The sequence below is a fragment of the Heterocephalus glaber genome, unplaced genomic scaffold (assembly GCF_053883595.1).
Source record: "Heterocephalus glaber isolate CG9 unplaced genomic scaffold, H.glaber_assembly_v1.0 deba00001497, whole genome shotgun sequence".
NCBI classification, from domain to species: Eukaryota; Metazoa; Chordata; class Mammalia; order Rodentia; family Bathyergidae; genus Heterocephalus; species Heterocephalus glaber.
Window position 1 is genome coordinate 5790041 of NW_028258320.1, and position 27928 is coordinate 5817968.

The following is a 27928-nucleotide window of genomic DNA, read 5'->3' on the forward strand; positions in this document are numbered from 1 at the left end:
GCTGGGATTACAAGAGTGTGTTACCACACCTGGCTCTTATAGAGCTTTTCATAATCTGAGTATTGTTAGAATACAGCTAATATTGCATCCTTATAGTATTGTCTCCTGCATTTCTTGCAAGTAGATAATTAGGCTTGCTCAGATTCAAGCTAAGTTTTTGGCGAGGATATTTTATTTTTTATTAGGAGCATGCAATGTCTGGTTGCCACTCTTAGTGAGTTAGCAGCCACTAGTCACTATTGCTAAGATAACTCATTATCAAAGATTTTGTAATATAAATATACATTTTTTTCATTCTTCAAGCTAGGAACCTTAATTCCTGGCACAGGGGGAATACCAGATCTCTCATTAAGATTAGATGGAACAGCCAGTTACTTGTTGAGTTTCTTTTCTTCAGGTGATGTAACAAGTGATGTGTGAATACATAAATACATCCCTGGTAAACATAATAAAACTAAGATGCAGAAGTAACTTGCCTGGCACTGCAGTGGTAAAAACTGGTGGGGTCAGCATTCAAACCCACATCGTTCATTTAACTATAAAGACTGTTTTCCCCATTACTTTTCTATTTTTTGGAGAATTCCTTTTAGCAAACCACTTACAAAATGTACTTAAATTATTTATACAACTTTCAGCACTTTGGTATTGTTATTTTGTCCCCATTGTACAGATAAAGAAACAGAGTCAAAGCGGTTAGAAATACTTCCCAAGAATGAGGAAGAAGATGGTGTGTAAACGGCATTATTCCTCAGTGCAGCATGTTTGGTCTCCCAGTTCTTTATGTATTAGTGAGTGGAATGCTGGGGTCAGCTAGTGAAAGTATTCCACGTGGGAGGGTATAAAATGGACATGCCCTAGGGAAGGGATGTGTCCTCGTGCAGGCAACAGGCTGTAAACGTGCCTAAACAGGGTGGCGCGCTTGCAGCACTGCGCCTGCGTACAAAGGCATCCAAAGCCTTGCAAGAGCACAGCCCTGCGCCTGGGCGGGGCAAATAGTACCAGAAAGGTCTTCCCGGCCCTAGGGGGCGCCCGCCGAGCCGCGGCCCAGCACCTTGACCTGGGAACACGTCCTTTTGCTTCCTCCAGTGCTTTGGATATTGGAATCCGGCGCAAAACAACTTCAGGTTTTGAGGTTCCACATACCTGGGTACAGAGAAATAGAAAAAGGAAAAAGGGGTAGCAGGGTGGTGACCGGATCCCCAAAATCCTCCAGCTCTAAAAAGCGAAACTTCCTTTCCGCCCTCGGAGGTACGGCGAGAGTAGGCGGGGTCTGGCTAGGGGTGGAAGCGAGGCGGAGGTGGGACGGGGCAGGGCCTAGGGGGGAAGACTGGGGCGGGGCGGGGCGTCGCTGGGGGCGGGGCGGGCCGGGCGTAGGGCCCGGCTGGGGCAACCTCGTCCTAGCTCACTCCAGCTTTCGGCTCAGGTGCGGCGTCCATGGAGCGGGTCCTGGCACAGCTGTGCGGCACCAGCGCGGTGCAGCCGCTCCCGTTGTGGGAGAGGGACACAGCCGGCCACTGCTTCACCCAGCTGGTGCTCAGCGCCCTGCCCCACGCGCTCCTCGCTGTGCTCAGTGCCTGCCACTGGGGCACCCCGAGGTGGGTAGAGACGGCTTCTGCAGATCCCACCTGCAGCCCCCCATCTCCATACTCTCAGACCCCTTCCACCCGCAGCTGCCCGCGAGGCTGGAGCCGGGCAGAAGCAAAATAAAAGCTGAGGGCTACCACTCAGCAGCAGAGTGTCCAGTGCTTGAGCAAGTCACCTAGCTTCTCCGAGTCTTGTAGCATTCTTGAGAGGGGTAGGTGAAATAATGCATCTAAGCATACTGCGAGTGCCATGCCTGGCATATTTTTAAGGCCTACTTCATGGTAAAAATCATTGCTGTTGTAGATTTTCAGATGCTCAGACACAACTGTTAATTGGATTTAAGGCAAAATTAGATGAACAGTGTTTTAGCCCATAAGGATGACTAGGGTTGAAGTTACAGGACTTGTTGGTCAGCACTTCCCTCCGTCGAACTTAAGTGTTCCTGAGCTAAGAAAATCTTATGTAAACTTATATACGGAGGCAGTAGGTAGAGGAGACAGGGTTTAGGGCTGTAAGTTGCCAGTGCCAAACTCACCTTTATTCTGTACCCAGCTACAGATGGCAAAGTTAGTCTCACAAGGGAGGAGGGCAGCCTGCTCTCTGCCTGTGGGTGTGCCCGGTTGATAAAGGGAAAAGTGTCTCCACCCAACAGGAATTAGGGAGATGATGAACCCTTTCCTTGGAGAGGAGGTGTAGCAGACCTGCTTGATCTGGGAGGGATCCTCATTTGTTCCTTGCCTGGGACAAGACGAAGGTCTAGAGAGGCTTAGTCCGCACAGACATTGACCACCTGCTTCCTCAGAGGAGAAGCTGCTAAAAATAGACCAGTCTTAGCTGGGGTTGGTGCTAAGGTGCTGTGCCTGTAGTCTCAACTGCTTAGGCTGGGGCAGGAGGATTGCTTGAACTTAGGAGTTTGAGACCAGCCTCAAAAACAAAAAATTGACACAATCCTTTGAGAACTCAATGTAATGGGAAGGTAAGAAAAATCCTCATGTAAACAATAGACATTGTGGTTGTCTCACTTTACTTAGCAGGCTTTTGTGCTTTGCTGGTAAGGATTAGATCAAGAATTGCAGTTGGAAAAGGATAGCAAAGGACTTTGGGTCTCAACTGCTCACTCCTCCTGTACCAGTGAGGAAAAGGATTTGTAACTTCAGCCCAGTGTACAATCTGCAAGGGTGCAGTGTTCTTTTTCTGTTCCCACACCTTGAAAGCTGACTTTGGTTTTAACCTAAACCCCTCCATTTAACTAACAGGTGGATTCTTAAGAAAACCCAAAGTATTTTGATATATGACTAAAGTAACTCAAACATGCCAACAAAGGGCATAACAAATTCATACTCTTTGGACTACTGGGGATTGGACCCAGGGCCTCATGCATGCTAGGCAAGTGCTCTTTTTTTGGTTTCTTGAGACAAGATCTTCTTGTGTAGTCCAGGCTGGCTTTGAACTCACCACATACACCAGGGTGGCCTTAAACTCATGACAATCCTCCTGCTTCAGCCTACGGAGTGCTGGGATTACAGGCATGTGCTACCACGCCCAGGTTAAATGGTCTATTCTTTTTTTTTTTTTTTTTTTTTTGGTACAAGGAATCAAACTCAGGACCTTGCACTTACAAGGCAGGTGCAGTGCTACTGAGCTAAATCCCTGGCCCTTAAATGCTCTATTCTTTTTTTTTTTTTGGTACCGGGGATCGAACTTGGGTCCTTGCGCTTGCACAGCAGGTGGTGAAACCACTGAGCTAAATCCCCAGCCCAAAATGCTCTATTCTTGAGCTGCAACTCCTTTTTGTTTTGAGACTGGATCTTTCCAGGCTAGCCTCAAAGTCCTTTTTTTTTTTTTTTTTTTTTTTTAATTAGACCCTTCATGGTAGGTATAAACAACTCAGAGTTGTCAATGCCTGTGATAAAGAATGAATCAGACAGTATATTTAATTAGAAAGCGGCTTGGGTCAGTCTGGGAAGGCTTCCTAGGTGAGAAGGGCCTGGGTTCCAAGGTAAATGGAGTGTGAAGCGGGAAAGCCGGTCGTTCCCTGAGTTAAGAGTTGGAGGTGAGGTCCATCTCTGGTCCCTGAGTAAGCCTTGATGTTCCTCCTCTGTTCTCTTCTCCCAATTCCCAGGAGTCCAGATTACGTCCTGCTCTGCTGTCCTGGCTGGCGCCTCCGACTTACAGCTGCCTTGCTGCTCTCCATTTTCCCACTGCTAGACCTCCTTCCAGTTCTTCTGCCACCAGGAGCAGGCCCAGGTCCCACAGGGCTGGAGGTGCTGGCAGGATGTGTGGCAGCAGTGGCCTGGAGCAGCCACAGCTTGGCCCTGTGGGTATTGGCTCATTCTCCTAATGGCCGCTCTCGGGGGCCCTGGGCTTTGTCTCTGGCAGCTTTCTTGCCTGCCCCTGCCTTGGTGCTGACTCTGCTGTGGCATTGCCAGCAAGACACCTTTCTGCCCCCACTGCACCCAGGGCCCCTGGCCCGTCTGTGTCTTCTCATTCTGCAGCTGGCAGCAGTCTTGGCTTATGGCCTGGGCTGGGCAGCCCCTGGGGGGCCACCATTGGAACCCTGGACTCATGAGCCTTTCATGTCTTCTGGGAGCAGAGAACCTGAGGTGGCTGAGGATGGAGAGAGTTGGCTGTCACGCTTTTCTTATGCCTGGCTGGCTCCCTTGCTGGCCCGTGGGGCTCGTGGAGAGCTGCGGCAGCCCCAGGACACTTGCCGCCTGCCCTACAGGCTGCATCCAGCCTATGTGGCCCGTGTCTTCCAGGCACACTGGCAGGAGGGGGCCCAGCTGTGGAGGACCCTGTATGGGGCCTTTGGGCGGTGCTACCTGGCCCTTGGCCTGCTGAAGCTGGTGGGGACCATGCTGGGGTTCTCAGGGCCGCTGCTGCTGTCCCTGCTGGTGGGCTTTCTGGAGGACAGACAGGAGCCACTGAGCCAGGGCCTGCTCTATGCCCTGGGGCTAGCTGGTGGAGCAGTGCTTGGCGCTGTGCTGCAGAATCAGTATGGCTATGAGGTACGGAAGGTGACACTCCAGGCCCGGGGCACTGTGTTCAACGTCCTGTACCACAAGGCTTTGCACCTGGGGCCCAGGCGCCCTCCTGCTGGGGAGGTGCTCAACCTTCTGGGCACTGACTCTGAACGGCTGCTTAACTTCACTGGCAGCTTCCATGAGGCCTGGGGGCTGCCCTTGCAGCTGGCCATCACCCTCTACCTGCTGTACCAGCAGGTGGGCTTGGCCTTTGTGGGTGGTCTGGTCTTGGCGCTGCTGCTGGTTCCTGTCAACAAAGTAATTGCCACCCGTATCATGGCCAGCAACCAGGAGATGCTGCAGCACAAGGATGCAAGGGTTAAGGTGAGGGGCTTCCAGGGTCCCTCAGCACTCTGGGGATCCCACCAACATCCAGGCAGATGAGAAGACACATGAGCGGTGTCTCCACTTCACACTGCTCTCTTGTCCCCTTTCTCCAGCTCATGACAGAGCTCCTGAGTGGCATTCGAGTCATCAAATTCTTCGGGTGGGAGCAAGTGCTGGCAACCCGGGTAGAGGCCTGCCGGGCCCAAGAGCTCGGGCGGCTGAAGGTCATCAAATATTTAGATGCAGCCTGTGTGTACCTGTGGGCTGCTCTGCCAGTTGTCATCTCCATTGTCATCTTCATCACCTATGTCCTCATGGGCCACCAGCTCACTGCCACCAAGGTGAGGCCTGGGAGGTAAGAATGGCCATAGAGAGGTACAGGAGAGAGGGAGGGAAGGTAGAGTGGAGATGTGGCTCAGCCCCTGGTCCTGGGAGGAAGAAGGAGGGTCCTTGGCTGCCTTGTCCTTCCCAGCCAAGGGGACAGTCTCTCAAATGCTGGGATGGTGGGATTTTTGTTTTTGTTTTGTTTGTTTTTTGAGGCAGGGTTTCACTATGCACTTTAGGCTGGTCTTAAACTCACTGTGCAGCCCAGGCTGGCCTCAAACTCACAGCAGTCTCTGGAGTGGTAGGATTACATGTGTGCACCACCATGCTTGGCTTTTCTGGGACCTTGGTCCTTTTCTTTCTCTTCACCTCCTTCTACTCCATCTTCTAGTCAGGCCCAGACTTATACCCTTTATCCTCATGCTAATGGCCTTGGGTGGGAGGATCCATGATCCAATGCTGCATCTGTCCAGGAGCATGTGATGTTGTCACTTAGAAACTCTGAAGGTCCCAGCATGAGCTAGGCCTGCACACTTATCACCATGTAACCTGGGGAGCTAGGGTGAGGCGCAGTAATAAATCATGTGCCTAGCATGTGAAAAGTCTGAGGTTTGACCTCCAGCACCAAAAAAACCCAACCTGGACCCCGGGAGGAACATCTAGAATTCTAGGACTCATCATTGTCACCTCTGCCACTCCTAACCCCAGCTTGCCCAGCAACATCTGCTATTGCCCTGGTCTTCTCTCCACAGGCCTGACCACAGGGCTACTCTAGAGCAGGCCTGAGGCAGCCCCTGGGCACCCAGTGATGCCTCCTCCCTTCCACCCACTCAGGTGTTCACAGCCCTGGCCCTGGTGCGCATGCTTATTCTTCCCCTCAACAACTTCCCCTGGGTCATCAATGGCCTCCTGGAGGCCAAAGTGTCCTTGGAGCGGATCCAGCGTTTCCTCAACCTTCCAAACTACAACCCTCAAGCCTACTATAGCCCAGGTACGGGAAGCCATGGTGCAGAACCTGGCATGGGTTGAGGAGGAGCTGTAGCCACCTGGGCACCCTGGATAGATGGTGCAAGCAGGAGTCTGAGGTGGCAGCTCCCAGCAGAGCCAGTCAGACTGAGATTGAGCAGCTCTGGCTGGGTGGATAAGGGCCAGGTGAGTCAGTGGCAGGCTCCTGTGTACCCTTCCCAACTGAGCAGAGCCCTGGGTGAATGGCTTCTTCCCTGTCCAGAGCCCCCCTCGGAGCCATCTACAGTACTGGAGCTGCACGAAGCCGTGTTCTCCTGGGACCCCACTGGAACCAGCCAAGAGACCTTCATCAGTCACCTTGAAGTGAAAAAGGTTCATTGGGCACACACCCCGAAAGGGTCCCTGGAGAACAAGGGTGATGGGGACTCAGGGACAGATGCACAGAGCTGAACCCATCAGGGCTGAATGGCCCTGCTGCTCCAATGGCTGTGGGAGGGAGTGGAAGTGTTGGGCCAGCAGGTTCCAGGCTGAGAAGAGAGGAACCTCCTGAGTCTCCTTCCTCCGTGCACAGCTCTTGCAGAGTGATGCAGAGTCCCCAAGCAGACCCAGGCCTGGGGACCTGGGGGTGAGGCCCAGCAGCCCCTTCCAAGAAAGATTTTACAAATGGAGTAGAAAGCAGTAATCATGCCTTATGACTCATGCTACATCAACAGTCAAAGAGGAGCTTACAACAGTAACATTCCTGGCAGGAAGGTGACTCCTGCTCACCCCAGGCCTGTGTTTTCACTCTCTCCTGACCTCAGTCTAACCCTTTGCCCCACAGCTCAACTCGGTGGTTGAATCTCCTCCACCACATTTGGCTCACGTTTCTGGCCTGGACTGTAGGTTTTGTGTTTTTTCTTAGTTCAGGCAAGACAAGGCTGGAATTTTTCAAAAGAATTTTACTAAGGTGTTGAGGCTTTAAAAAAAAAAAAAAAGTCATAGAAACCCACTGGAGTTGCCTTGAACAAACAAGAATTTGTAATAGGGATACAGAGATGAACTGCAGAATCCGGGGCAACAATACAGCCAGATCTTAGTAACAGACCCAGACCAGGCCTCAACTTGCAGATCTCTGCCCTCCATCCGATGTTCTCTCTGTTTGCCTGCTGCTTCTCCCTGGGGACCCGGGCACCACTGCGTAGGAGATGGGACTACAGCGAGCCTGCCTGCTTAGGGCCTGCAGGCAGCAAGAGCAGAAGTTGCCTCTGGGACCTGAGCCTGCATTCCCAGGGAGGGTCACAGATGCATTTGCAGTGGGTCACCCCCTGGCTGGCAGGATGGGGGGTGCATCACAGACAGAGCCTCAGACTTCAGTCTGTTTCTATAGAAGAATTTTTCCTTTTCTTTCTTTTTTCATTTTGTTTTGTTTTAAGACAAGGTCTTGCTGCCAGGGATTTAGCTCAGTGGCACCACATCTGCCTCACAAGCGCAAGGTCCTGAGTTCGATCCCTGGTACCAAAAAAAAAAGACAGGGTCTTGCTATGTAGTTCAGGCTGGTCTTGAACTCACTATGTAGTACACACTAGCCTCGAACTCACAGTGGCCCTCCTGCCTCAGCCTCCTGAGTGCTGAGATTACAGGCTTTGCCATCACTCTCAGTTCTCAAGAACAGAAAGTTTTAAACTGTGAATCACAGGAGTAGGCATCTATGCAAAGTGCTGTTTTTTGCCCAGGGTTATTGGAAATGTAGCCATGGGTTGACTTAGCCCTGCAAGCAGGCCCCAAATCCTTGCCTCCCCTCTCCTATTCTGGGGTGCCCGCCTTCAAGTGCAACTTGGAGGTTGTTAGGCAGCTTTCTCTCATTCTCTCTGACAAGCTGCGCCCCTCAGAGGCTCTTCATGGAGCCAGTGAAACTGATAGCAACCCTGAGCAGAGAATGTAACTCTTAACACCTGGCTTCTCTGGGTCTAGCACGGGGCTGACCACTGGGGCACAGTGGCCTGTTGGGTAGAGATTCCTTCTCTCCGACCATCTGGTACCCAGAGTGAAGCCCCAGGGGGAGGGCTGGCAGCCCAGGGAGACCACTGCCCCCTCTGTCCTTCCCCTACAAATGGCGGGCTCTGACCTTGTGGCTTCCCCACAGGGAGCACTGGTGGGCATCGTGGGCAAGGTGGGCTGCGGGAAGAGCTCGCTGCTGGCTGCGATCACAGGGGAGCTGCATAGGTAATGAACCTTCTGTGCACCCTGTCCACAGCTCTTCACTTTAATGACCATTTACTGAGCACCAGCTGTGTGCCAGACACCTTTGAGGGGGCCAAGAAGATCATGACACAGCCCCTTTCTTAGGAGAGTTTCCAGCTGGGCAGGGGGAAGCAATCAAAACAGTGAGTCAGCAGCCTCAGACCAGCATCAGAAGAGCTGTCGTAGAGGGGGAAGAAAAGGTGTGGAGCTCTTCTTTCAGAATGTGGGGCTGTGCAGGGGAGGGTCCTGGGGAGTAGTGTGGGTTTGAGGGAGACCTGTGTTCAGGGGGGACAGCAGGGTGCTGCCACATCTTCCCAGAGCCCCAGAACATAGACATCCAGCTGCTTGGCTGCAGCAAAGAGCAGTTTCATCCCCTCCCAGTCCAGAATGAACCTCAGCTTCCGAGGCTATCAACCTGGAGAGTCATGTGACACAAAGAGGGTCCTGAGTAGAAGGCAGCAGGCTGAGGAGGCTTCCCGGAGGCAGGGGCTGGGCATGGAGGACTTGGCAAGGAGCTGGTCCCCACACTGTTCCCCTGACTCTGCAGGTTGCGTGGACGGGTGGCAGTATGGGGGCTGTCCAAGGGCTTCGGCCTGGCCACCCAGGAGCCCTGGATCCAGTTCGCCACCATCCGGGACAACATCCTCTTTGGGAAGACGTTTGATGCCCACTTGTACAGGGAGGTGCTGGAAGCCTGCGCCCTCAATGAGGACCTGAGCGTGAGTGCCTGGCCTTGAAGCTCTTGGCTCCTTCCTCCCTGTGTGTCCCTGATACCCCAGACCAGGAAGAGTCTGCGTCTCCTGGGGCATCATTGGTCTAGCACCAGCCATCAGACTCTTTCTCCCAGAGTGTCCAGCCCCTGGCTTCCCTGTCCCTGGAGATCTCACAGGAAAGATGGTGGCTGGATTCCGTGCAGCGGCCTGGAGAGCCCTGAGATGCTGGGGCCTGGCGAGGCCCCCTGTAAGATGTAGCTCCATGCAGGTCTGTCTCTGGGTTCTGACTCAGGAGCCCCCTACATACTGAGAAGGTTTGGAAGAGTCTAGGTCTCCTTTAGAAACCCCCAAGCCCTTCGGGTTCTTGTCTACCCACAATCCTTGGTACTAAATTGATCAGGAAAAAGAGATTATAGACTTTGCCAGGACTTTCCCACCAAGCCCCAGTGTCCCCTCCAGGACTGTCACCAATATCCCACCCAGATGTATGGAACTTCCCTGGGAAGGAGGACCTTTCACTTTGACTCTGGGCAGCCTGTGCCCATTTAGCATTTGTTTCTACATCAAGCACTTCTCCCCCTACCCCCAGAAGTCCCCTGGGTCCTGGGTGCTATTATAAGCACTAGGAAAAGGGTTGAGTAACAGCTTTGCCCTTGGGAGTCTCCCTATCTAGTGGATCATGGCTGCTTCCTCTGGGTGTGGGGACCCTTAGCTTAGACACTCCTAAAGCCACAGAAAAGCTCAGGATGCATTTCTTCTCTGCAAGCCTGGGAAAGCTTTCAGGTCATACTGGCCCTTTGTCACCCTTACCTGTTAAAAAGGCAGGGAAGTAAGTGTGACAGGTTGGTTAAGAATCTGGGTTTGAGGCCGGGGATTTAGCTCAATGGTTCTGCTTCCTGCCTCACAAGCAGAAGGACCTGAGTTCAATCCCCAGTACCAAAAAAAAAAAATCATCTCTGGGGGCTGGGGATTTAGCTCAGTGGTTGTGCCACCTGCTGTGCAAGCGCAAGGACCCGAGTTCGATCCCCAGTACCAAAAAAAAAAAAAAGAATCTGAGTTTGGACCAGGCATGATGGCATATGCCTATAATACTGTACTCTGGGAGGCTGAGGCAGGAGTATGGCAAGTTTGAGCCCAGCCTGAACAACTTAGCAAGACTCTTGTCTCAAAATTGTAAAAAAAATCGCCGCCTGCTGCGCAAGCGCAAGGACCCGAGTTCGATCCCCAGTACCAAAAAAAAAATTGTAAAAAAAGTACAAAGGCATGGAATGTAGCTCAGTGGTAGAGTACCCCTGGGTTTGATCCCCAGTATCGCCACCACCACCAAAAAAAAAAAAAAGGTTTATTTCCTGACCCTTACCAGCTGTGGTCAAGGTAGGTCATCTGCCTGAGCTTTGTCTCATCTGTGAAAGGAAATAAAGCCATCTTTATAAGGTCCTTGTGGGATTCAAACAAGATAATCCCTGTGAAGTACCCAGCGTATAGTAAGTGATCTGTAAGTGTTTGCAGTTGGCATCATGGCTTAGCTCCTCTGACACAGACCCCACTGGCCCAATTTAAACCCTGTCTCAGGCTCCCTTAACCTTCATCATCTCTTTCCTATGAAGGGAAGGGAGGTTTCTGGGAGCTTGCTGACCCCCTGGGGTGCTGTTCCACCAGGTCCTGCCTGCTGGAGACCAGACCGAGGTGGGGGAGAAGGGTGTGACCCTCAGCGGAGGACAGCGGGCCCGGATTGCCCTTGCTCGAGCTGTGTACCAGGTAAGTTAAAGGTGGCAGAGGCAGGGAGGAAGAGGCAGTCTGAAGCCTTGTGAGCTTGGCCAGGTGGAGGCCCTGGGTCCCAGCCTCGCCTGATTGGAGAGATGTCTGCAGGTCTCACTTCCTTCCCTGATACTGTAGAGTGTTCTCACTGTCCCTTCTTGACTGCCTGAGACTAGGGGCTGCCTGCCTGCTTCCCCTCTCCCAGGAGAAGGCGCTCTACCTCCTCGACGACCCTCTGGCTGCTGTGGATGCAGACGTGGCCAACCACCTGCTGCACAGGTGCATCCTGGGAGTGCTGAGCCACACCACACGGTTGCTGTGCACCCACCACACCGAGTATCTGGAGAAGGCTGACCTGGTGCTCCTCCTGGAGGCCGGGCGCCTCGTCCAGGCTGGTAAGGTGTGGGGGAGCCAGGTTAGGTGGGGGAAGACAGAGGGACAGTGGGTTGTCAGGTGCAGAACCTGTGGCCCCTCCCCTTCTGCCTTCAGAGAGCTGGCTTAGAAGTGGGACTTGGGGCTTTATGACAGGTCCTCTTGGGAACTTAGAGGCCCAGGACCTCAAAACAGTCTGATGTCCTCCTGCTGAGCAGGACCCATCACGTCCATCCCTCTGGACTCAAGAAGAGCACATGGTCGGGTTAGAATAGCCTCTTTTAAAGAGAACCAAAACAAAAGTCTCCAAAGGGCTATGGTTCAGAGGACATGGCCACCTCCAGTTTCACTGGAGAAAAGGAAGAAATGAGGTTCAACTGGAATGTCAGGAATTGAGCATTAGGTATTTAAAAAGCTCTACGGAAATAAGAGGTGACTGGCCAGGGTGTAACCACAGCTGTGACTGTCCTTCTTGGCCCTTCTGCTGGTCACACTCTAGAAGGATGAACGTGACAGGTCCTGCTCAGTTGGGGGCATCTAGGGCAGGATGCTGCTAGGGTGGGTGTAGTAGGAGGGCAGAGGGACAGGGAGGTGGGACCACACACTTTGGGAAGGCATGGTATAGACCCAAGTGGCCCCTTCCCCCGACTTCTGTCTTCCAGGGCCTCCCTCTCAGATTCTGCCATTGGTACAAGCTGTCCCCAAAACCCAGGCTAAGGATGGACAAGAGCCTGGCTCAGGTGTGGCCCAGAGGTGGGAGGAAGGGGCTTGCCTTCCACCGCCCCACTGGAGAGATTGTTTTGTTTTAAAGTTTGCCTGCTCCTCTGAAACCCTAATTTGTCCATGACTTCCACACAGCCAGGGCCCCATTGATACAGAGCCTGGAGGACATGAAGGAGGGCCTGGAGGCAGAGCAGAGCACCTGTGGCCGCCTGCTGCAGGACGAGAGCAAGAAGGAGGGCGCTGTGGCCTTGCAGGTGTACCAAACATACTGGAGGGCCGTGGGCTGTGCGCTGGCCCTTGCCACCCTCTTCTCTCTGCTCCTCATGCAAGGTGGGAGTCCCTTGGTCCCCCAAGGCCACATTGCCCAGGTGTCCATCACCGTCACCTTGTACTGATGAACAATGACTCCAGAGACTCACCGAGCATGGGGCACAGTTGGGACAAAAGCCATGCCCCCAATTCTGAGAGAGTCCCGTGGCCCGAGCAGCACACCCCATGGCCACCTTCCACCTGACTCCTAGACCCACCCCTTTCTCTTGGTGCCCATGCTGTCCCCTGGGTAGAGGGCTTTGGGCCTATGACAAAGGCACGTACAGGATGGTGTCAGGGAGGGGAATCCAGGCTGCAGGAGGGTGGGAATGGAGTCAAGGGCACACGCGTTTCTCGTGACGTCCTCCCTCTGTCAAATCCAGCCACACGCAATGGCGCAGACTGGTGGCTGTCCTACTGGATCTCCCAGCTGAGGGCAGGAGGGAATGGCTCTGGGGAGGTGTCAGCTCCTGCCACCCAGAGCCCCTCGGGGCTCTTCTCCCCGCAACTGCTCCTCTTCTCCCCTGGAAGCCTCTGGTGAGTGGCAGCCTGGGCACAGGCCCAGTGGTCTCAGGGTGGCCTCCAGGGAGGGAGTGGGGGGGCTGAGGACAGGGGAAGGGACCCCAAGTGCCGTACTTTTGGTTACACATATCCCCCTCCCCATCCAGCGCCCCAGTGTTCCCACTGCCCAAAGCCACCCCCAATGGCTCCTCTGATGTCCGTTTCTACCTCACCGTGTATGCGACCATCGCTGGCATCAATTCACTCTGCACACTTCTCCGAGCAGTGCTTTTTGCGGCAGGCACCCTCCGAGCAGCCGCCACCCTGCACTGCCGCCTGCTGCAACGAGTCCTTCAGGTGAAGGGGTGGGGGGGCAGCCCTGGCCCTGGCCCTGGCCCTGGCCCTGTGTCCCCACAGCACATCCCTTCCCTGTGGATCAAATGGCCCCTCACTGATGGGTCTGGCATGTGACACCTTCGAAGCCCACAGAACAAGTAGCTGCCTGGGCTTGAATCCAGTGATTTCCACCGATGGTTTTCCCATTTATAAAATCAGGCAAAGAGAGCATTCCTCAGGGTTCTGTCACCTTTGGATCTCAGATGCAAAAGGTTGACCTTATAGATCAGGCAGGGCCCTTATCTCCATACCCTATTTCCACTTCCTCTCCTTTCTTAACAAATAACCATCCCAAGTGTGCTCAATATGTATTTTTGCGACATGCCTGAGTTTTGTGTGCCTGTGTTTCTAATTTATGTAAATGATACTATGTTAGGGCTCACATTCTGTTTCTTACAGTTTTTATGTGGCGTTGTTTCTAAAAATCCGTCCATGTTGCTAAGCGTATATCCGGTTTTCTGATCCCATATCCTTGTTACAAGCATTACATTAATTAGCACATGGAAAGTTTGTAGGATACAACATGGCACACATTAGGAGCTCACTTAGCAGTCATTATGAGCGTTGTTGTCACTAAAAAGCCCTTTCTTGCCCCTTGTTAGGGCCTTACAATAACCCCGTGAGGTAGGCACTGTTACCTTGTTTTACTGCTAAGGAAACTGAGGCACTGAAAATTGTTTGACCCGTCCCCTGCCTAAGATAAGACAGTTCCCAATGTAAAGGCAGAGGCTGGGGACAGGGAAGGTGGGAAAGGCCAGGAAAAGCCAAGGGCTGTCCTTGAGACCATATCTTCATTAGCTAGCGATTATTGAGCATGCACTATGTTCCAGGCAGATGTGCTTTTTAATTCTACCAGCACCCCCTTTGAGGTGTGGTTCCATTTGTCCCCGCTTTTCAGATGAAGTGGAACAGAGGCCTTTGAGAGGTGACTGTCCCTAGCCTGGGGTCTCACATCTCCCAGTGGCAGAGCTGAAATTGGAGTTGCAATCTGACTCCAGAGCCTGAGCCTTTAACCATAACTTTGGCTTTGGCCAATAATTCTCACCATGCTGTCTAGCCATGGCCAATCAGGATTCCTCCTGACTTCTGACTAACTGCCACTCACCAGCTGGAAATCCCCATCTTCTGGAGAGATCTTAGCTCCCTGCCCTTGGAGGGTAGAGGACTCGTCTCATCCAGAGGGGGAAGGATGGTCAGGAGTCGGAGAGGACCTTTCCTGCCTGGGATAGTCTTCCTCCAAGCTCCAGCAGCGCCTCCTCTGCCCCCAAGCCGTAGACATGTTTTACTGCTTTTCTGTTTCCAACTTCAGGCCATGGTGCACCCCGCCCCTCCCCAGAGCACCTTGCCAACCCCTTTTCTCCAGAGTCTGCCTTGCCCACCACCCCTCTGCAGGCGCCTGTGTCTTTCTTCGACTCCACGCCAACAGGCCGGGTGGTGAACCGCTTCTCCTCTGATGTGGCATGTGTGGATGACAGCCTGCCCTTCCTCCTCAATATCCTCCTGGCCAACGCAGTGGGCCTGCTGGGCCTCCTGGTCATGCTGGGCTTCGGCCTGCCCTGGCTGCTGCTGTTGCTGCCACCACTCAGCGTCTTGTACTACCGTGTGCAGCGCCACTACCGGGCCTCCTCACGGGAGCTGCGGCGCCTGGGCAGCCTCACGCTGTCCCCACTCTACACCCACCTAGCTGACACCTTGGGTGGTCTCCCTGTGCTCCGGGCGGCTGGGGCCACCTACAGGTGCGTAGAGTCACTTTGTCCCAACCAGAGCTCATGGCTGAGATTGGAAGACCCCTAGGAAGAGGGACGTGACAGGCAAGGGGAGTCCAGGCTTCCAGGGGAAGAGGTGGGGTGAGAGTCCTAGAGGAAGGGTAAAAACGAAAGAGAATGTGAGGCAGACCAGGCCCCTCGCTTCAAAAGAGCACCAGGGCATGATGATACATACCTGTGATCCCAGCACTCAGGAGGCTGAGGCAGGAAGATTGCAAATTCAGAGCTACCTCGGGGTATATAATGAGACCCTGTCTCAAAAAAACAAAAGCATACACAGGCATCTCTGCATTCCTGAGTTGAGGCCCATGGGTGTGTGGATCAGCTCTCAGAAAGGAGGTGGGCTGTGAGAAAGGTGTTGGGGTGGATTGATACAGCAGTGGATAGCCCTGCTTCCCTCTGCCTTCCCAGGTTCGAGGAAGAGAACCAGCGACTATTGGAGCTGAACCAGAGGTGCCAGTTTGCTTCCTATGCCACAATGCAGTGGCTGGACATCCGGCTGCAGCTCATGGGGGCAGCAGTGGTCAGTGCCATTGCGGGCATTGCCCTGGTACAGCACGAGCAGGGCCTTGCTAACCCAGGTGCCACCCAAACCCCTCGCCCTGAACCCAGGCCCCTCATTCCAGTCCCTGCCCTAGAGCTCTCCTGTACCATCCCCCAACCTTTCCACCTCAGCCAGGGTTCCCTTCGTGGATGCCCCTGCCTTATCACCATCACCCCCGTTTGAAGAAACTGAGTCTCCAGGAGCAATTGCCCCTGGGTGGTGAATCTGGGAAGAACGAGTCTTCTGATGTTCCAATCTTCACCCCTTCCCTGCTCCCACGGCCCAGCCCCCCAACCTGCCCCCCCACCTCCCACTGTCACCCCTCATGGCTTCCTCCCTCCCTCCCTCCCTCCAGCCTCCCAGGGGCCTGGCCTTCGGCCGTCATCTACCTGCCTCTCTGCCCACTTCCTGTAAGCACCTGGTCTGCAGCCAGGGTTCCCCTGCCCTGCCCACCTCCACAGTGTCCAGCTCCCCTATCACTGTGCTCATCTCCCCAGGGCTGGTGGGGCTTGCGCTGTCCTATGCCCTGTCCCTCACGGGGCTGCTCTCGGGCCTGGTGAGCAGCTTCACGCAGACGGAAGTCATGCTGGTGAGCGTGGAGCGGCTGGAGGAGTACTCCTGTGACCTGGCCCAGGAGCCCCGGGGCTGCCCTCTGCAGGTGCACCACCCCCTGCCCGGGGCCAGAGCCTGGAACTCTGGCTGGGGTCTCTCCTTGCTCCTCTACTCCTCACCATCTTTCTCTGCCCCCTTTAGCTTGCTCATGTGGTCACCAATGTTCCCCACTGCGTCCTTGTAGCCACCCCATCCCTTTTCTCCTCTTACCCATCTGTTTCCTGTTATTCTCCCTCCTTCCACCCCTCTGCACTGTGCCTCCTCCTCACCTCACTGTCTCCCTCTATCTCCTGCCCACAGGCCAACAGCTGGCTGACCCGGGGGAGCGTGGAGTTCCAGGATGTGGTGCTAGTGTACCGACCAGGACTGCCCCCTGCCCTGAATGGGGTGACCTTCCGTGTACAGCCTGGAGAGAAACTGGGCATTGTGGGCCGCACGGGCTCTGGAAAGTCGTCCCTGTTTCTGGTGCTGTTCCGGCTGGTGGAGCCCAGTGCGGGGCGGGTGCTGTTGGACGACACGGACACCAGCCAGCTGGAGCTGGCCGAACTCAGGTCTGGGGACGGGGTCGGGGCAGCCAGGAATCCTGGCACTTACAGAGGGTCATGGTCCAGAAGGTGCCTGTAAATGGGACAGCCAGGGTTGATGGGTGCAAAGGTGGAGGATGAGACAGGCAGGAGGCAGTGAGAATTTGGGTCAGAGTTACAGCGGTGGCCCAGGTCTTGCTCACCGTGATCCAGGCCACATTTCCAGCTTTGTCTTCTTTGTGTGCCTTTCTAAATCAGAGCTCCAAGAGGCTATACCCCCAGATGCCATTGTCCCTTGGTCCTTGGGCTCAGCTGGTAGTGCCTGGGACAGCTTGAGACCTGAGCCAGTTGCCCCTGGTCACAAGTGGCCTCATCTAGGGCTCTAGGTCCCCTGTCCCCAGGTTCCCCAGTATCATCTCATCAGCTTCCTGGCACGGAAGGGGCAGGAGGCTGGGTCCTAAGCCCTGGGACTTAATGTTACCTGGCCCTCCCTCGTCTAAGTGGTGGTGGCTTCACCTTGTATCTTGACCTTATAGGTCCTCAGGACTGGACCCCTTCCCACTGATCCACTCTGGTTGTCCCCTCCAGTGCTCTCCCCGAAGTCAGTGTTACACTGTGTGGCTTGTTCACTCCTTCTGTCTTGGTTCCTCAGTGAGATGCAGGCTCCTGAGGATGGGCTCCAGGCCTTTGGTGTCTGTGCCACTGCCCAGAGCCTTACCTGAGGTCAAGGTGCCTGGCTGGCTAACTGGGCACCGGGTGGGGATGTGGTGGAAAGCAGTGGACTTATACTCAGGCCCCATCCTGGCCTCTCCTGGAAGTGCTAGCCCCATCACAACCTATGCTGCAAGAAGTGGCCACATCTCCAACCAGCTCCTGTGTTCTTGTCCCCAGATCCCAGCTAGCTATCATCCCCCAGGAGCCCTTCCTGTTCAGTGGGACCATTCGGGAAAACCTGGACCCCCAGGGCCTTCACGAGGACGGGGCCCTGTGGCAGGTCCTGGAGCAGTGCCACCTGAGCGAGGTGGTCATCTTCATGGGTGAGTGCTGTCCCCAATGCGGAGAGCAGGGAGGAGTGGGGGAGGCCTGCAGTGAAGGTGCTTTGCCCTCCAGGTGGCCTGGACAGTGAGCTGGGTGAAGGGGGCCGGAGCTTGTCCCTGGGACAGAGGCAGCTGCTGTGCCTGGCCAGGGCTCTCCTTACAAATGCCAAGGTGAGGCGAGAGGAGACAATGGAGGGAACTGGGAGGGAGCCAGGGACGTGTCTGGGGAGCTGGGATGGGAGCATCTCAGGGAAGAGCTGGAGATGAGGAGCTCTCGACGGCCGGGGTTCCTCATACCCCACCATGTTCCAGATCCTCTGTATCGATGAAGCCACAGCGAGTGTGGACCACAAGACAGACCAGCTGCTACAGCAAACCATCTGCCAACGCTTTGCCAACAAGACAGTGCTCACCATTGCCCATAGGTGCACTGGTGTTCAGAGTGGTTGAAAACTCTTGAGGAGACCCAGAACCTCCCTCCAATCCTTTTAGGGACCCCAGGGTCAGGGGCCCAGATCTCAGCTCCTTTCTCTAGGCACTGCCCCATGGTACATTGTCTGAGGGGACCCTGCAGTCCCTCCTGCCAGGGACCAAAGCCTGTGGGGACAAACCTGTATAAGTCTGGAGGGGCCAAGGGGGACAGCAGGTCAGCTTTCTCCTGCAGGGCACCGTCCCCCAGCCCCTAAACTGACTACTGTCTCCTATGCAGGCTCAACACAATCCTGAACTCGGACCGCGTGTTGGTGCTCCATGCAGGGAGGGTTGTGGGGCTGGACTCCCCCACCGCCCTGTGTGACCAAGGACACTCAGTGTTCCGGCAGCTGTTGCAGAGTGGCCTGGAGGAAGCTGCCGCCCCTCCTGGGGACCCTGAGCCCCAGGTCGTGGCCCCCAGAACTCTCCCCTCGCTCTGAGCAGCAGGGCTGGTGCAGAGGTGCTGGCTATTTGTTTACATCCCCCTTCAAGGCTCTACCTCTCCTCACTGCCCAGAGGGGACAGGGGCCCTGGTGCCTTCCAGAGAAGCACTTCTTGGAGGGGTCAAGGGCCAAGGGCTCTCCCGGACCAGGCCTCTGTCCCCGCGCCCCTCATCTTGGACTCTAGGTGGGTGATTTTTCTGCCACAGGAGCCCATTTTCATTTCTATAGTTTTATTTGATAAAACATTCTGTATATTAAAAAAATAATATTTCTGGTGTGAGGCTAAAGCCCCCTGGATTCACACATCTGTGCCGAGGGGTGAGGAAGGACAGCTGTAGTCTGAAGTGCAGAGCAGGTGAGGATGGGGGCTGGGAGCCCTCACCACCATCACAGCGCCGTGGTCTTGCCAGGCTCCGGGCCCAGGTCTGGTGACAGGGGCAGCCCTGCCGGCAGCATGCTCACCTGACATTCCTGGTCCTGCCGGGCAGGGGTGTAGTGGGGCGCTGGGTAACAGCAGGGTCCAGGGGGGCAGATGCCCCGGCGCCAGGCCCTCAGGGTCAGCAACACAGTGGCCAGGACCAGGGCGGCAGTGAGCGCCCCGAACACAACCAGGGTCACCAGGCTTGATCCCCCCAGCCCAGCCTCTTGCCTCCGTACCACCTCCTTCACCGAGATGCGCAGCAGGCCTGCACCCGAGCTATGGGGCACTGACCCTGTGGCAAGGGCCACCACTGCTGAGGTGGTCCCTATGGGGGTGCCCGCCATGGTGGCAGGGTCTGGGATGGGTAGGACAAGCTCACAAGTCTTGCCGCCATAGCCACTGGGGCAGAGGCAGTCAAAGTCATGAACACGGTCCCGGCAGCGGGCGCCTCTCTGGCAGGGGCGGCTGGCACAGTCGTCCAGGTTAATGGTGCAGAAGCGTCCAGCAAAGCCCTCAGGGCAGAGGCAGGAGAAGCGGTTTATGCCATCCACACAGGTGGCACCATTGGCACAAGGCCGCATCAGGCAGTCATCTACATTCAGCTCGCAGTGAGCACCCATGAAGCCCGCCAGGCAGCGGCATGTGAAGTTGGGGGCAAAGCCCTGGTCATCCAGGCACTGGCCGCCATTCCGGCACGGGGAGCTATGATGACAGTGGGAAGGGACATAGATACTGACTTCAGATGCCCATAGGGTGGCCCAGGTCAGCATCTTGGGCACTGGCCCCCCTTTCTACCTGTGTCACCTAGGGCCCCTTGTCTCTAACATCTCATTTTATTTCATTTGTATTTACTACTTTTTACAGTACTGGAGATTGAACACGGGCTTCACACTGGACTCTATCCCCAGCCCTTTTGTATTTTTTACTTTAAGACAGGGTCTTCCTAAGTCACTAAGCTTCCCAGGCAGGGCTTGAACTCATGATCCTCCTGCCTCAGCCTCCCATTACAGGCATGATGTCTCAAACACCTCATAAAAATAGTGCCAGCTTCCCAAATAGGGTTAAATTAGGGAAGCCAATGTCAGGTAGTGAGCAGAGGGTCTGGCCCAAAGGCAGGACTCGGGATAAGCGTGCTATTAGCCTCACAAGCACTCAGGCCTGAAGCAGAAACCAGGGTAAGTCCAGCCCTGTGGGCCATTTTGTCATCTCCACAGTTGATGTGTAAGGCTGCTGCGTGGCACATCTTTAAGGGCTGCAGGCATCCCTGACAGCAGACACGTGATCTGTTCTGCCTCCTGTTCCAACCTAGTGCTGTTGGAGAAATGGTTCAGAAAGCACCTCCTGTCTGACCCTCAGTCCTCCTGCCTCTCCTCATCTATGCCCAGCCTCCAGTTGGACCTCACCCTGGGCCCAGCACTCACCCCGCCCACTCGCAGGGGCCTGCCTTGCGCTCACAGTCCCGCCCATGGAAGCTGGGTGGACACACGCAGTGGTACTCGCCGCCCCCATCATACACGCATTGGCCTCCGTTCCGACAGGGGGACTTTGAGGTACAGATGTGCTCATCTGCAGGGGAGACAAAGAAGGCTCTGGGGTGGCTGCCATGTCTGGCTCCGGATGACTTAAGGCTCTGGTCCCAGCAGCTTCTGTGACACCCCTCTTCCAGGCTGGAGGGGATCTCTGATCTGTAAAATGAGTACAGTTTCTAGCAGCTGCCATCCCAACCTTACAGGGTTAGGCTGAGGACCAATTCAGACAACAAACAGGAAATTGAAAAAGATAAAAGACCCTATTTTTGAGGATATGAGCAGGACAATCAGTGCTCAATCAGTGCTGAAGGACGGTCCCCTAAAACAGCCTCCCAGCCAACAGCTCACCTCCTGCCCCTTACCTTTGTCACAGAATTTGCCTGCCCAGCCACTGTGGCAGATGCACTGCCAGGGCTGGTGGCAGGTACCATGCTGGCAGCCAGGCATCCTCACACAGCGCTCACAGTGCAGCCCCTCCCAGCCTGGGTCACACCTGATGGGAAGAAGACACAGGGTCAGGGCTGGCGGGGGTGGGGGGGTCAGAGTAGAGTTTCTAGAAACCAAGACGCTACAGGAAGACAGGCCTGTTCCAGGTGGATGTGGGGCTGTGTGCATAGGACACACACAGAATTGGACCAGCAGGTACCAGCACTCAAGCTCTGCTTCTGTACCTTGTCCAACCTTTCTGAACCTCAGTTTTTTCACCTGGAAATTGAGGTTACTCCCCACAGGTTGTGCAAGGAAGAAATAAAGACAGTGTCTGTGATGCCTTGAGTACCATTCCTGACACAAACATTTACAGAGTGACCTTGAAAGGTCTCCAAGACTACCTTCCGACTGCATTCCATAGCAAACATCTGACCTGCTCAATCGCTAAGTTGCCCAGGCTGGGCTCAAATCTGCAATCCTCTTGCCTCAGCCTCCCAGAGTGCTGGGATTACAGGCCTGTGCCAACTCAGCCAGCTCCCTGTTTCTTAAACTACACACTTTCCTTCTGCTGCATTACCTGCCCAGCCACCCTTCTGAGTCAGTTGGTCGATTCATCAAGAGCCTCTTTCTGAGAGAACTGCTCCCAGTCACCTGCCTGCAGCCTTTCCTCCCCAGGTGGCACCTCTGTCTCGCCTTCATCGTCCCCTTGTCTCCTGGTTCCAATCTCCAGGTCCCTCTGGGTATTTGGAGGAGCAACATTCAGAATCCCTGGACCAGACTTGGGAGGATGTAGTCGTGGGAGGTAGAGGAAGCAGACAAGTGTGGCAAAGGGGAAGGGCCCGGTGGGGGAGCAAGGGGGCAGCCTGTCTGTTTTTCGAACCACTGAGGAACGCCAGGGCACACAGTAGGGTCCTAAATTCCTCCACACTGGGTCCTAGGGGTGACCTGGATGTGGGTGTGGAGGGCTGGGCTTGGGGAGCAGAGGGTCTGGATACCTGCAAGAGCCGTCAGGCATGCAGCAGCCGTGGGCCAGGTCGCAGTGGGCGCTGCAGTCATCAGCTGTAAGACATGAATATGGAAGCGGTGAACCTGAGCCAGAGTCCGCTCTCTGGGACTCGGGACTCAGGAGAGGATTCAGGGCTCAGAAACCGGGCCGCACAGACCGTCCCACTCCCAAAGGGACTCCCAGGTCTCGCCTTGCCCCTGGTCAGAGCAGCTGCAGTGCTGGCCCTGGCCGGCAGAGGTCAACGTGCTCGCGGGCGCGGCAGGCAGGACCGGAGCCCAGCGAGGCGCTCTCACCTCCGGCCGGCTGACCAGGCGCCCCCAGGATGCACAGCAGGCACACGAGACGCAGACAGCGGCAGCCGCGGGGCATGATCGGCGCCGGCCCCGGTGGCACGGACGGTGGCACGGAGGGCGCGGACACCTGTGGGACGACACGGGCTGGAGGCAGCGGGACGCGAGGAGCGCGATGCGTGGGCTCGAGTGACGGGCGAGCGAGTGTGGGCGCCAGGCCGGAAAGGAGAGAAGTCGGACGGCGGAGGATGGGCAGGTCCAACGCCGGGCAGCGGTCGCGGGGGACAGAGGGGTCGCGGGGACCGGCACAGCGCGAGGAGGCGGCCTTGAGCTCGGGTCCCCGCGGAGGCCAGAGGGGGCGGCTTAGGGTCTCCTGGTAGCGCGCAGTCCCCACCCTCCGCCCTCCACGCGGGACTGGCGCCCACGTCCCCTTCCTGTGTCGCGCGCGCCTGAGCGGCGCAGGCCCGGAGCCCCGGAGCCCGAAGCCCGGGTGCCCGCGCGCCCCCGGCCGTGTTCTCACCTCCGGCAGGCAGCGGCACGAGGCGGGGTCCGACGGGCTCCGGGGCCAGGCGGGGCACGAGGCCGCCCCTAGCTGGCGACCGGGCCGGGTGCCGAGGCCGCTGCCACCCAGCCGAGCGCCGAGAATCTGGGGCTCCGGAGACCCCGAGCGGCGGCGGTGGCGTCGGCTCCTCTCACGCGCTCGGCCCCGCCCCTCCCCGCCCGCGCCCCGCGCCCCGCGCCCCCTGCACCCTCACCCTCCGCTGCCGCCTAACCTCCCCGATCCCAGTTTTCCTCACGCAAGCAGGAAATCACTGGAGCCTACAGGGGCGGAAGCTGTCAAGCGCCGGCCAGGGTCGCGCGCCCCAGTTACTCCCATCGCCGGCTCGCGCCCCTCACCGCACGCCCCACCTCTGCGCTCCCCGGCCTGCTGCCCATCAAGCTCTGGTATAAATCCGTGCACGCGCGCCGCTCCCCGCCCTTCTCCGGCTCCCAGCCCACGCCTCCCCCGCTCCGAGACCTCCATCAGCCGCCTTGGTCGCCGCCTCTCCTCCCTGCCCTCCGCTCCTTTCTCTCCTCGCCTCCAGGTTCTACAGCCCTGAAGGACTGGCCCGCGCCTGGCTAAATAGCCTCGCGCTATTCCTCTATCAAGTCTCAATTTCCCCATCCAATTCCTTCCGATGACCCCTCCGAGACGCCTCCCTGAACTGGAAATGCGCCTGACTCTGTCAGTGTCCCCCTACCCAAATTCCCACTCCTTTTTTTTTTTGGTACCGAGGATCGAACTCAGGACCTTGCGCTTGTGAGGCAGGCGCGGTGCCAGTGAGCTAAATCCCCGGCCCTCCAGTTCCCACTTCTGAACCCCATGACATCTGTTCTTGGCCTCAGGTTAATCATCCAGCGCCCCAACCGGGATTGAGGGGGCTTGATGGGGAGGAGGACTCCCCTTTCAGGCCTAAAGCTGCTGCTGTCTGTAGTCAGTCCTCCGTATCGAAATGTCACGTCTTCAAAGCCTTGGAAAGAGGAGTCCCTAGTCAGGCAGAGCAGTCACACAGAACCCCCATAGCCACAGAGCCTCCCCTGGACAGGACACCTCCCAGCACCCCAGCTCTCCATCCTGGTCCCCTCTTCCCTGAAGTGCTTTCTGAGTTTGATTAATGATACAGCTCTATTATTAATTTTGTTCTAAATTTTTTTTTCAGAGAAACATTGCAAACCTACTATGTCAGAAAATACAGTAGGAAAAATAGATTATGATATGGCAATACATGTGACTGTTAAAAGCCACTTTTTTGATGTCTAAAAATGCCTAAAAAGCCAAGGACATGTTAAGTGGAGGTGAGAGGAGTAGAATGTACTTCAATAGTGGCAGTGGTTTTCTCTGGATAGTGAAAAAAATTTGTGTGTGTGTGTGTGTTTTTTTTTGAGATGGGGTCTCATTATGTAGTTCAGACAATCCTTGAACTCACTGTGTAGTACAGGCTAGCCTTGAACTCGCAGTGATCCTCCTGCCTCAGCCTTCTAAGTGCTCAGATTAGAGAGTTGGATTTTTAATTTTTTTTCAGCATTTTTACTTTTCCCACAATGGAAATGTATAACTTTTTAAAAATAATAAAGTAAAAAGAAAAATGATCACCCACAATGCCACTAACTTGATAAAACCACTGTTAACTGTTTTGACTCCTTTCCCCATCCAGATATTTGTACATAGGGATAATTACTCTATGCCTACCATGATGTGCCCTACTTTTTTTACTCCACATCATATGTTGATAGACTTCAAAAGCATAGCTTTTTAGGGTGGGGGCTGTGGCTCAGTGGTCAAACGTTTGCCTACCATATGGAAGGCCCTAGGTTCAATCCTAAGAAATGAAAAATACTTTTCAATGATTGCATGATATACTAGTAAATAGGCATACTGCAATATACTTAACTTTACTCTGATTACCAGCCACATAGATTTGTATCTTTCTTATTATAAATCCATTCAAACAGTAGGCATTGATTGTCCTAAGTGCTCTACCAGGCCCCTAGATGTGATTTTAAGCAGTGTAAATACATCTCCCAGATTGTTTTGTCACAGATTTCCAGGCATGTAGACGTTTCCATGTTTTAAGCTCCTTCCTGTTACAGTCTGAACTGACATGTGACTGAGTCAAAGAAGATGTGAAAAGCGAATAATTCGTTTTCATTGATGAAATGTATTAAAATTCACTGATGAAACTATAAAGATATTTGAGGCTTTTGAAGTTGATGGTGTTAGATAGTATCACTTACTTCCCCCTTGTGCTTTGAAGATTTTAGCACCTGGCTTATTGTCACCCTTTTTACTCCCACTTCTGTCAAATTCTTGGTAATTCTTTGTGCCTGTATGGGCGAGTGAGCGCGAATAAACACTGGGGATTATTTTTGGTGATTCTTGATGAGTCAATACAGCTCAGATAATTATGCTAATAACAATGATAGATTCTTTGCAACAGTGGCTTCTATATTTCCTCCTGCCCTGTATGACCCATCACAATGATTTTATCCTCCTCCCATAAGAGGTGGAATCTGTTCTGCCAGTCATTGATCTGGGCTGGGGTGGCCTGATGACTGGCTTTCACAAACAGGTGATCTCGGCAGAGGTGCTTGGTTCTCCTTCGAGGGGCTTCTCATCACCCAGCCTGGATTCTGCACAAGATATTGGAAGTGTTCTAAGAGGGCAAGGGGCAAACACCAAGGTCTCTCAACACCTAGACCCTCGGGCCTCACACTGTCATGGTCACTACAACCTGTTTGTCCTCACCCCAGGGCCCCTGCACCTGGGCACCAGGTCCCATATCTGCTCACCGGGACACCAGGGCTCTGACATTCTTCCCAACTGTGTTGCATCATCCATTTGTGTCATCTCTATGGGATCCTGTTCTCAGCCTTTCTGTGTCTTAAGTAAATAGCATCTCCCTAACCCTGATTCTCTTCCAGCTACATTTTTCTGCTTCCTTTGCTAAAAACTCTTCAAAAGTATTTGTCTATCACCTGGGCGTGGTGGCGCATGCCTGTAATTCCAGCACTGGGGAAGCTGAGGCAGGAGGATCACTGCAAATTTGAGGCCAGCCTGGACTACATAGTGAGTTCAAGACCAGCCTGAACTACATGGTGAGACTCTGTCTCAAAAATCAATGAATAGCCAGGGATTTAGCTCAGTGGTTTCGCCCCCTGCTGCGCAAGCGCAAGGACCAGAGTTCGATCCCGTACCAAACAAACAAACAAAAAAATCAAACAATAGGGCTGGGGATTTAGCTCAGTGGTGCCACCACCTGCCTCACAAGCGCAAGGTCTCGAGTTTGATCCCCAGTACCAAAAAAAAAAAAAAAAAAAAAAATCAATCAATAAAATTTAAAACCCAAAAGTATTTGTCTATCTTTGCTGTCATCACCTTCTCTTCTCCGTCCTCTCCTCTTCTCACCCCTCCCCTCCCAGCCCCCTCCCTTCACCCCACCCCCCAGCCCCCGGCCTTTCTGTTTTCTGAGAATCTTGCTATGCTCCAGGCTGGCTTTGAGCTCAGGCTGCCCTCACATTCCCAATCCTCCTGCCTCAGCCTCCCAGAATGCTGAGATTACAGGCATGGGCCACTGTGCCTGGCTTAATTGTCACTTGAGCCCACTCTCACCCTGCCACTCCGGAACTGTGCTTGCAAAGCAGAGGTCACCTGTGCTCTCATCTCCACGACATCCAATGCTGAAGTCCTAGTCCTTGTCTCATTCTATGAATCCTGGAACCATGTTAGACTCTTCTCTCTCTCTCTTACAGCCCACATCCTGCAAATCCTACTGGGTCTGCCTCCAAAATCATCCAGAATTTGACCATCTTTCACAGTCCGACCTCTAAGGTCCATACCACCATTGTCTCCTGCAGTAGCTTCCTGGTTGACTTCTATCATCGGGCAGCGCCCAGGGAAAGAAGTGAAATGAGGCGAGCTAAACCGGGGTACTGTCACCCATGGCCAGTAGTCTCCACAGGAACTGCAGAACCAGCCATCACTCTTCTGCTTAGCTCTTTTCTTAATTAAGGTGCTAATGAGAGAGAACTCATTGTTTTAGGTGATGGATGAGATTTACCGGGTGTTGAGATATGTCAGTTCTACCAGAGGCCCACAGCGGGCTCATAAAGTCCTCCGAGAGTTAAGGGATATTTCCTTCATGGCCATGGAGTACTTTGATGAGAAGATCGTCCCAATTCCGAAGAGGAAACTGGCAGGATCTGACGTGTCTGGAAGACTCATGGGTTCTCCTCCAGGTCCCAGGTCTGGCTGCAGCCCGAATGACAGTGCAGCTCTTCTCCAAGCAAAACCCTTCGAGACGAGAGTTTACTAAACTTCAGCAGCAGGTTAAGACCAACGGTGCTGGCGTGACTGTTGGGCGGGAAATTTCTGAGTTTCGCGCCAAAGTGCAGGAATGTCAGAAACAGCTTCAAGACCAAGACCAGAAACTACTAGAGCCAATTCAGATCAGAGGAGAACAGAATGGGCGATGGGCGGAGCTGCAGCGCAAACCGCCGGAAGTCATGGAGAGCGCGGTCGTAGGCTCCTCCCGGGCTACTACGCAGAGTGAGGAGTCTTTTTCGAAACAGAGAAAGGCCTCAGAAGCCATAGACTCACTTAGAAAAGCGAAGCGGCTATGAAATCGAAAGTAAATTGGAGTGTGGGCCTTGCTCCAGAACAAGGGGTGGCTGGGAGTTTAAGCAGTTTTGCCTGTCAGGGTCCTGGGAACAACACTGTGTCCTTTAGGCTTCTAGGCTTTCAGAATGCGACTTCAACATGAACTCTTGAGGTTGGGACATTCTCTGCCTGCTTCTCCTTGTTGAAATAGACACCAGAATCTCTTTACTTCGCAATGCATTTGTACTAACCAGACCTGTTATATCATGTTTTGGGAAGTTGACTTTTTTCTGTGCAGATAATGTGTAAGTTTATTTGTTTCTGCATACTATACATGCACATTACCTGGGATCTTAAGCAAACTAGTCTTGACTAGAAGTTGTTTCATATAGAAAATGTTCTGTTCACTTGAATGACAAAAAAAAAACCCCAAAACAACAACCCACTACTTTTTAAATGGACACTATCTTGTTTTAAAAGAGTTGACTTTTTGTTATAAG

At 54.3% G+C, this 27928-nt stretch overlaps 2 protein-coding genes and 1 pseudogene across 11 annotated transcripts; 2 read left to right on the forward strand and 1 right to left on the reverse strand.

The window, feature by feature from the left end:
- Positions 1–1011: 1011 nt before the first annotated feature.
- On the forward strand, positions 1012–18891 carry Abcc10 (ATP binding cassette subfamily C member 10). Its single transcript, XM_004846496.4, has 22 exons — positions 1012–1248; positions 1424–1595; positions 3707–4931; positions 5048–5275; positions 6093–6249; positions 6487–6596; positions 8350–8429; positions 8995–9166; positions 10820–10918; positions 11124–11313; positions 11953–12030; positions 12149–12343; positions 12706–12859; positions 12991–13180; positions 14612–14955; positions 15397–15566; positions 16027–16187; positions 16442–16692; positions 17557–17702; positions 17776–17873; positions 18015–18127; positions 18412–18891. Exons 2-22 carry the CDS (start codon positions 1435–1437, stop codon positions 18611–18613), a joined length of 4524 nt encoding a protein of 1507 aa, XP_004846553.1. The 5' UTR covers positions 1012–1248; positions 1424–1434; the 3' UTR covers positions 18614–18891.
- Dlk2 (delta like non-canonical Notch ligand 2) lies at positions 18830–23552 on the reverse strand. 10 transcript variants are annotated; one of them, XM_087184592.1, is made up of 7 exons: positions 23115–23552; positions 22295–22421; positions 21991–22054; positions 21573–21731; positions 20929–21059; positions 20459–20603; positions 18830–19739 (listed from the first exon to the last, which is right to left on the reverse strand). In XM_087184592.1, the coding sequence occupies exons 1-7, from the start codon at positions 23454–23456 to the stop codon at positions 19004–19006; spliced, it is 1704 nt and encodes a 567-aa protein (XP_087040718.1). In that variant the 5' UTR covers positions 23457–23552; the 3' UTR covers positions 18830–19003. The 10 variants fall into 10 exon arrangements, with proteins under 10 accessions (XP_087040718.1, XP_087040722.1, XP_087040721.1 ...); XM_087184596.1 differs by having other exon boundaries at positions 23047–23223; XM_087184595.1 differs by having other exon boundaries at positions 23065–23222.
- On the forward strand, positions 23543–27907 carry LOC147825536 (F-box only protein 28 pseudogene; annotated as a pseudogene).
- Positions 27908–27928: the final 21 nt, after the last annotated feature.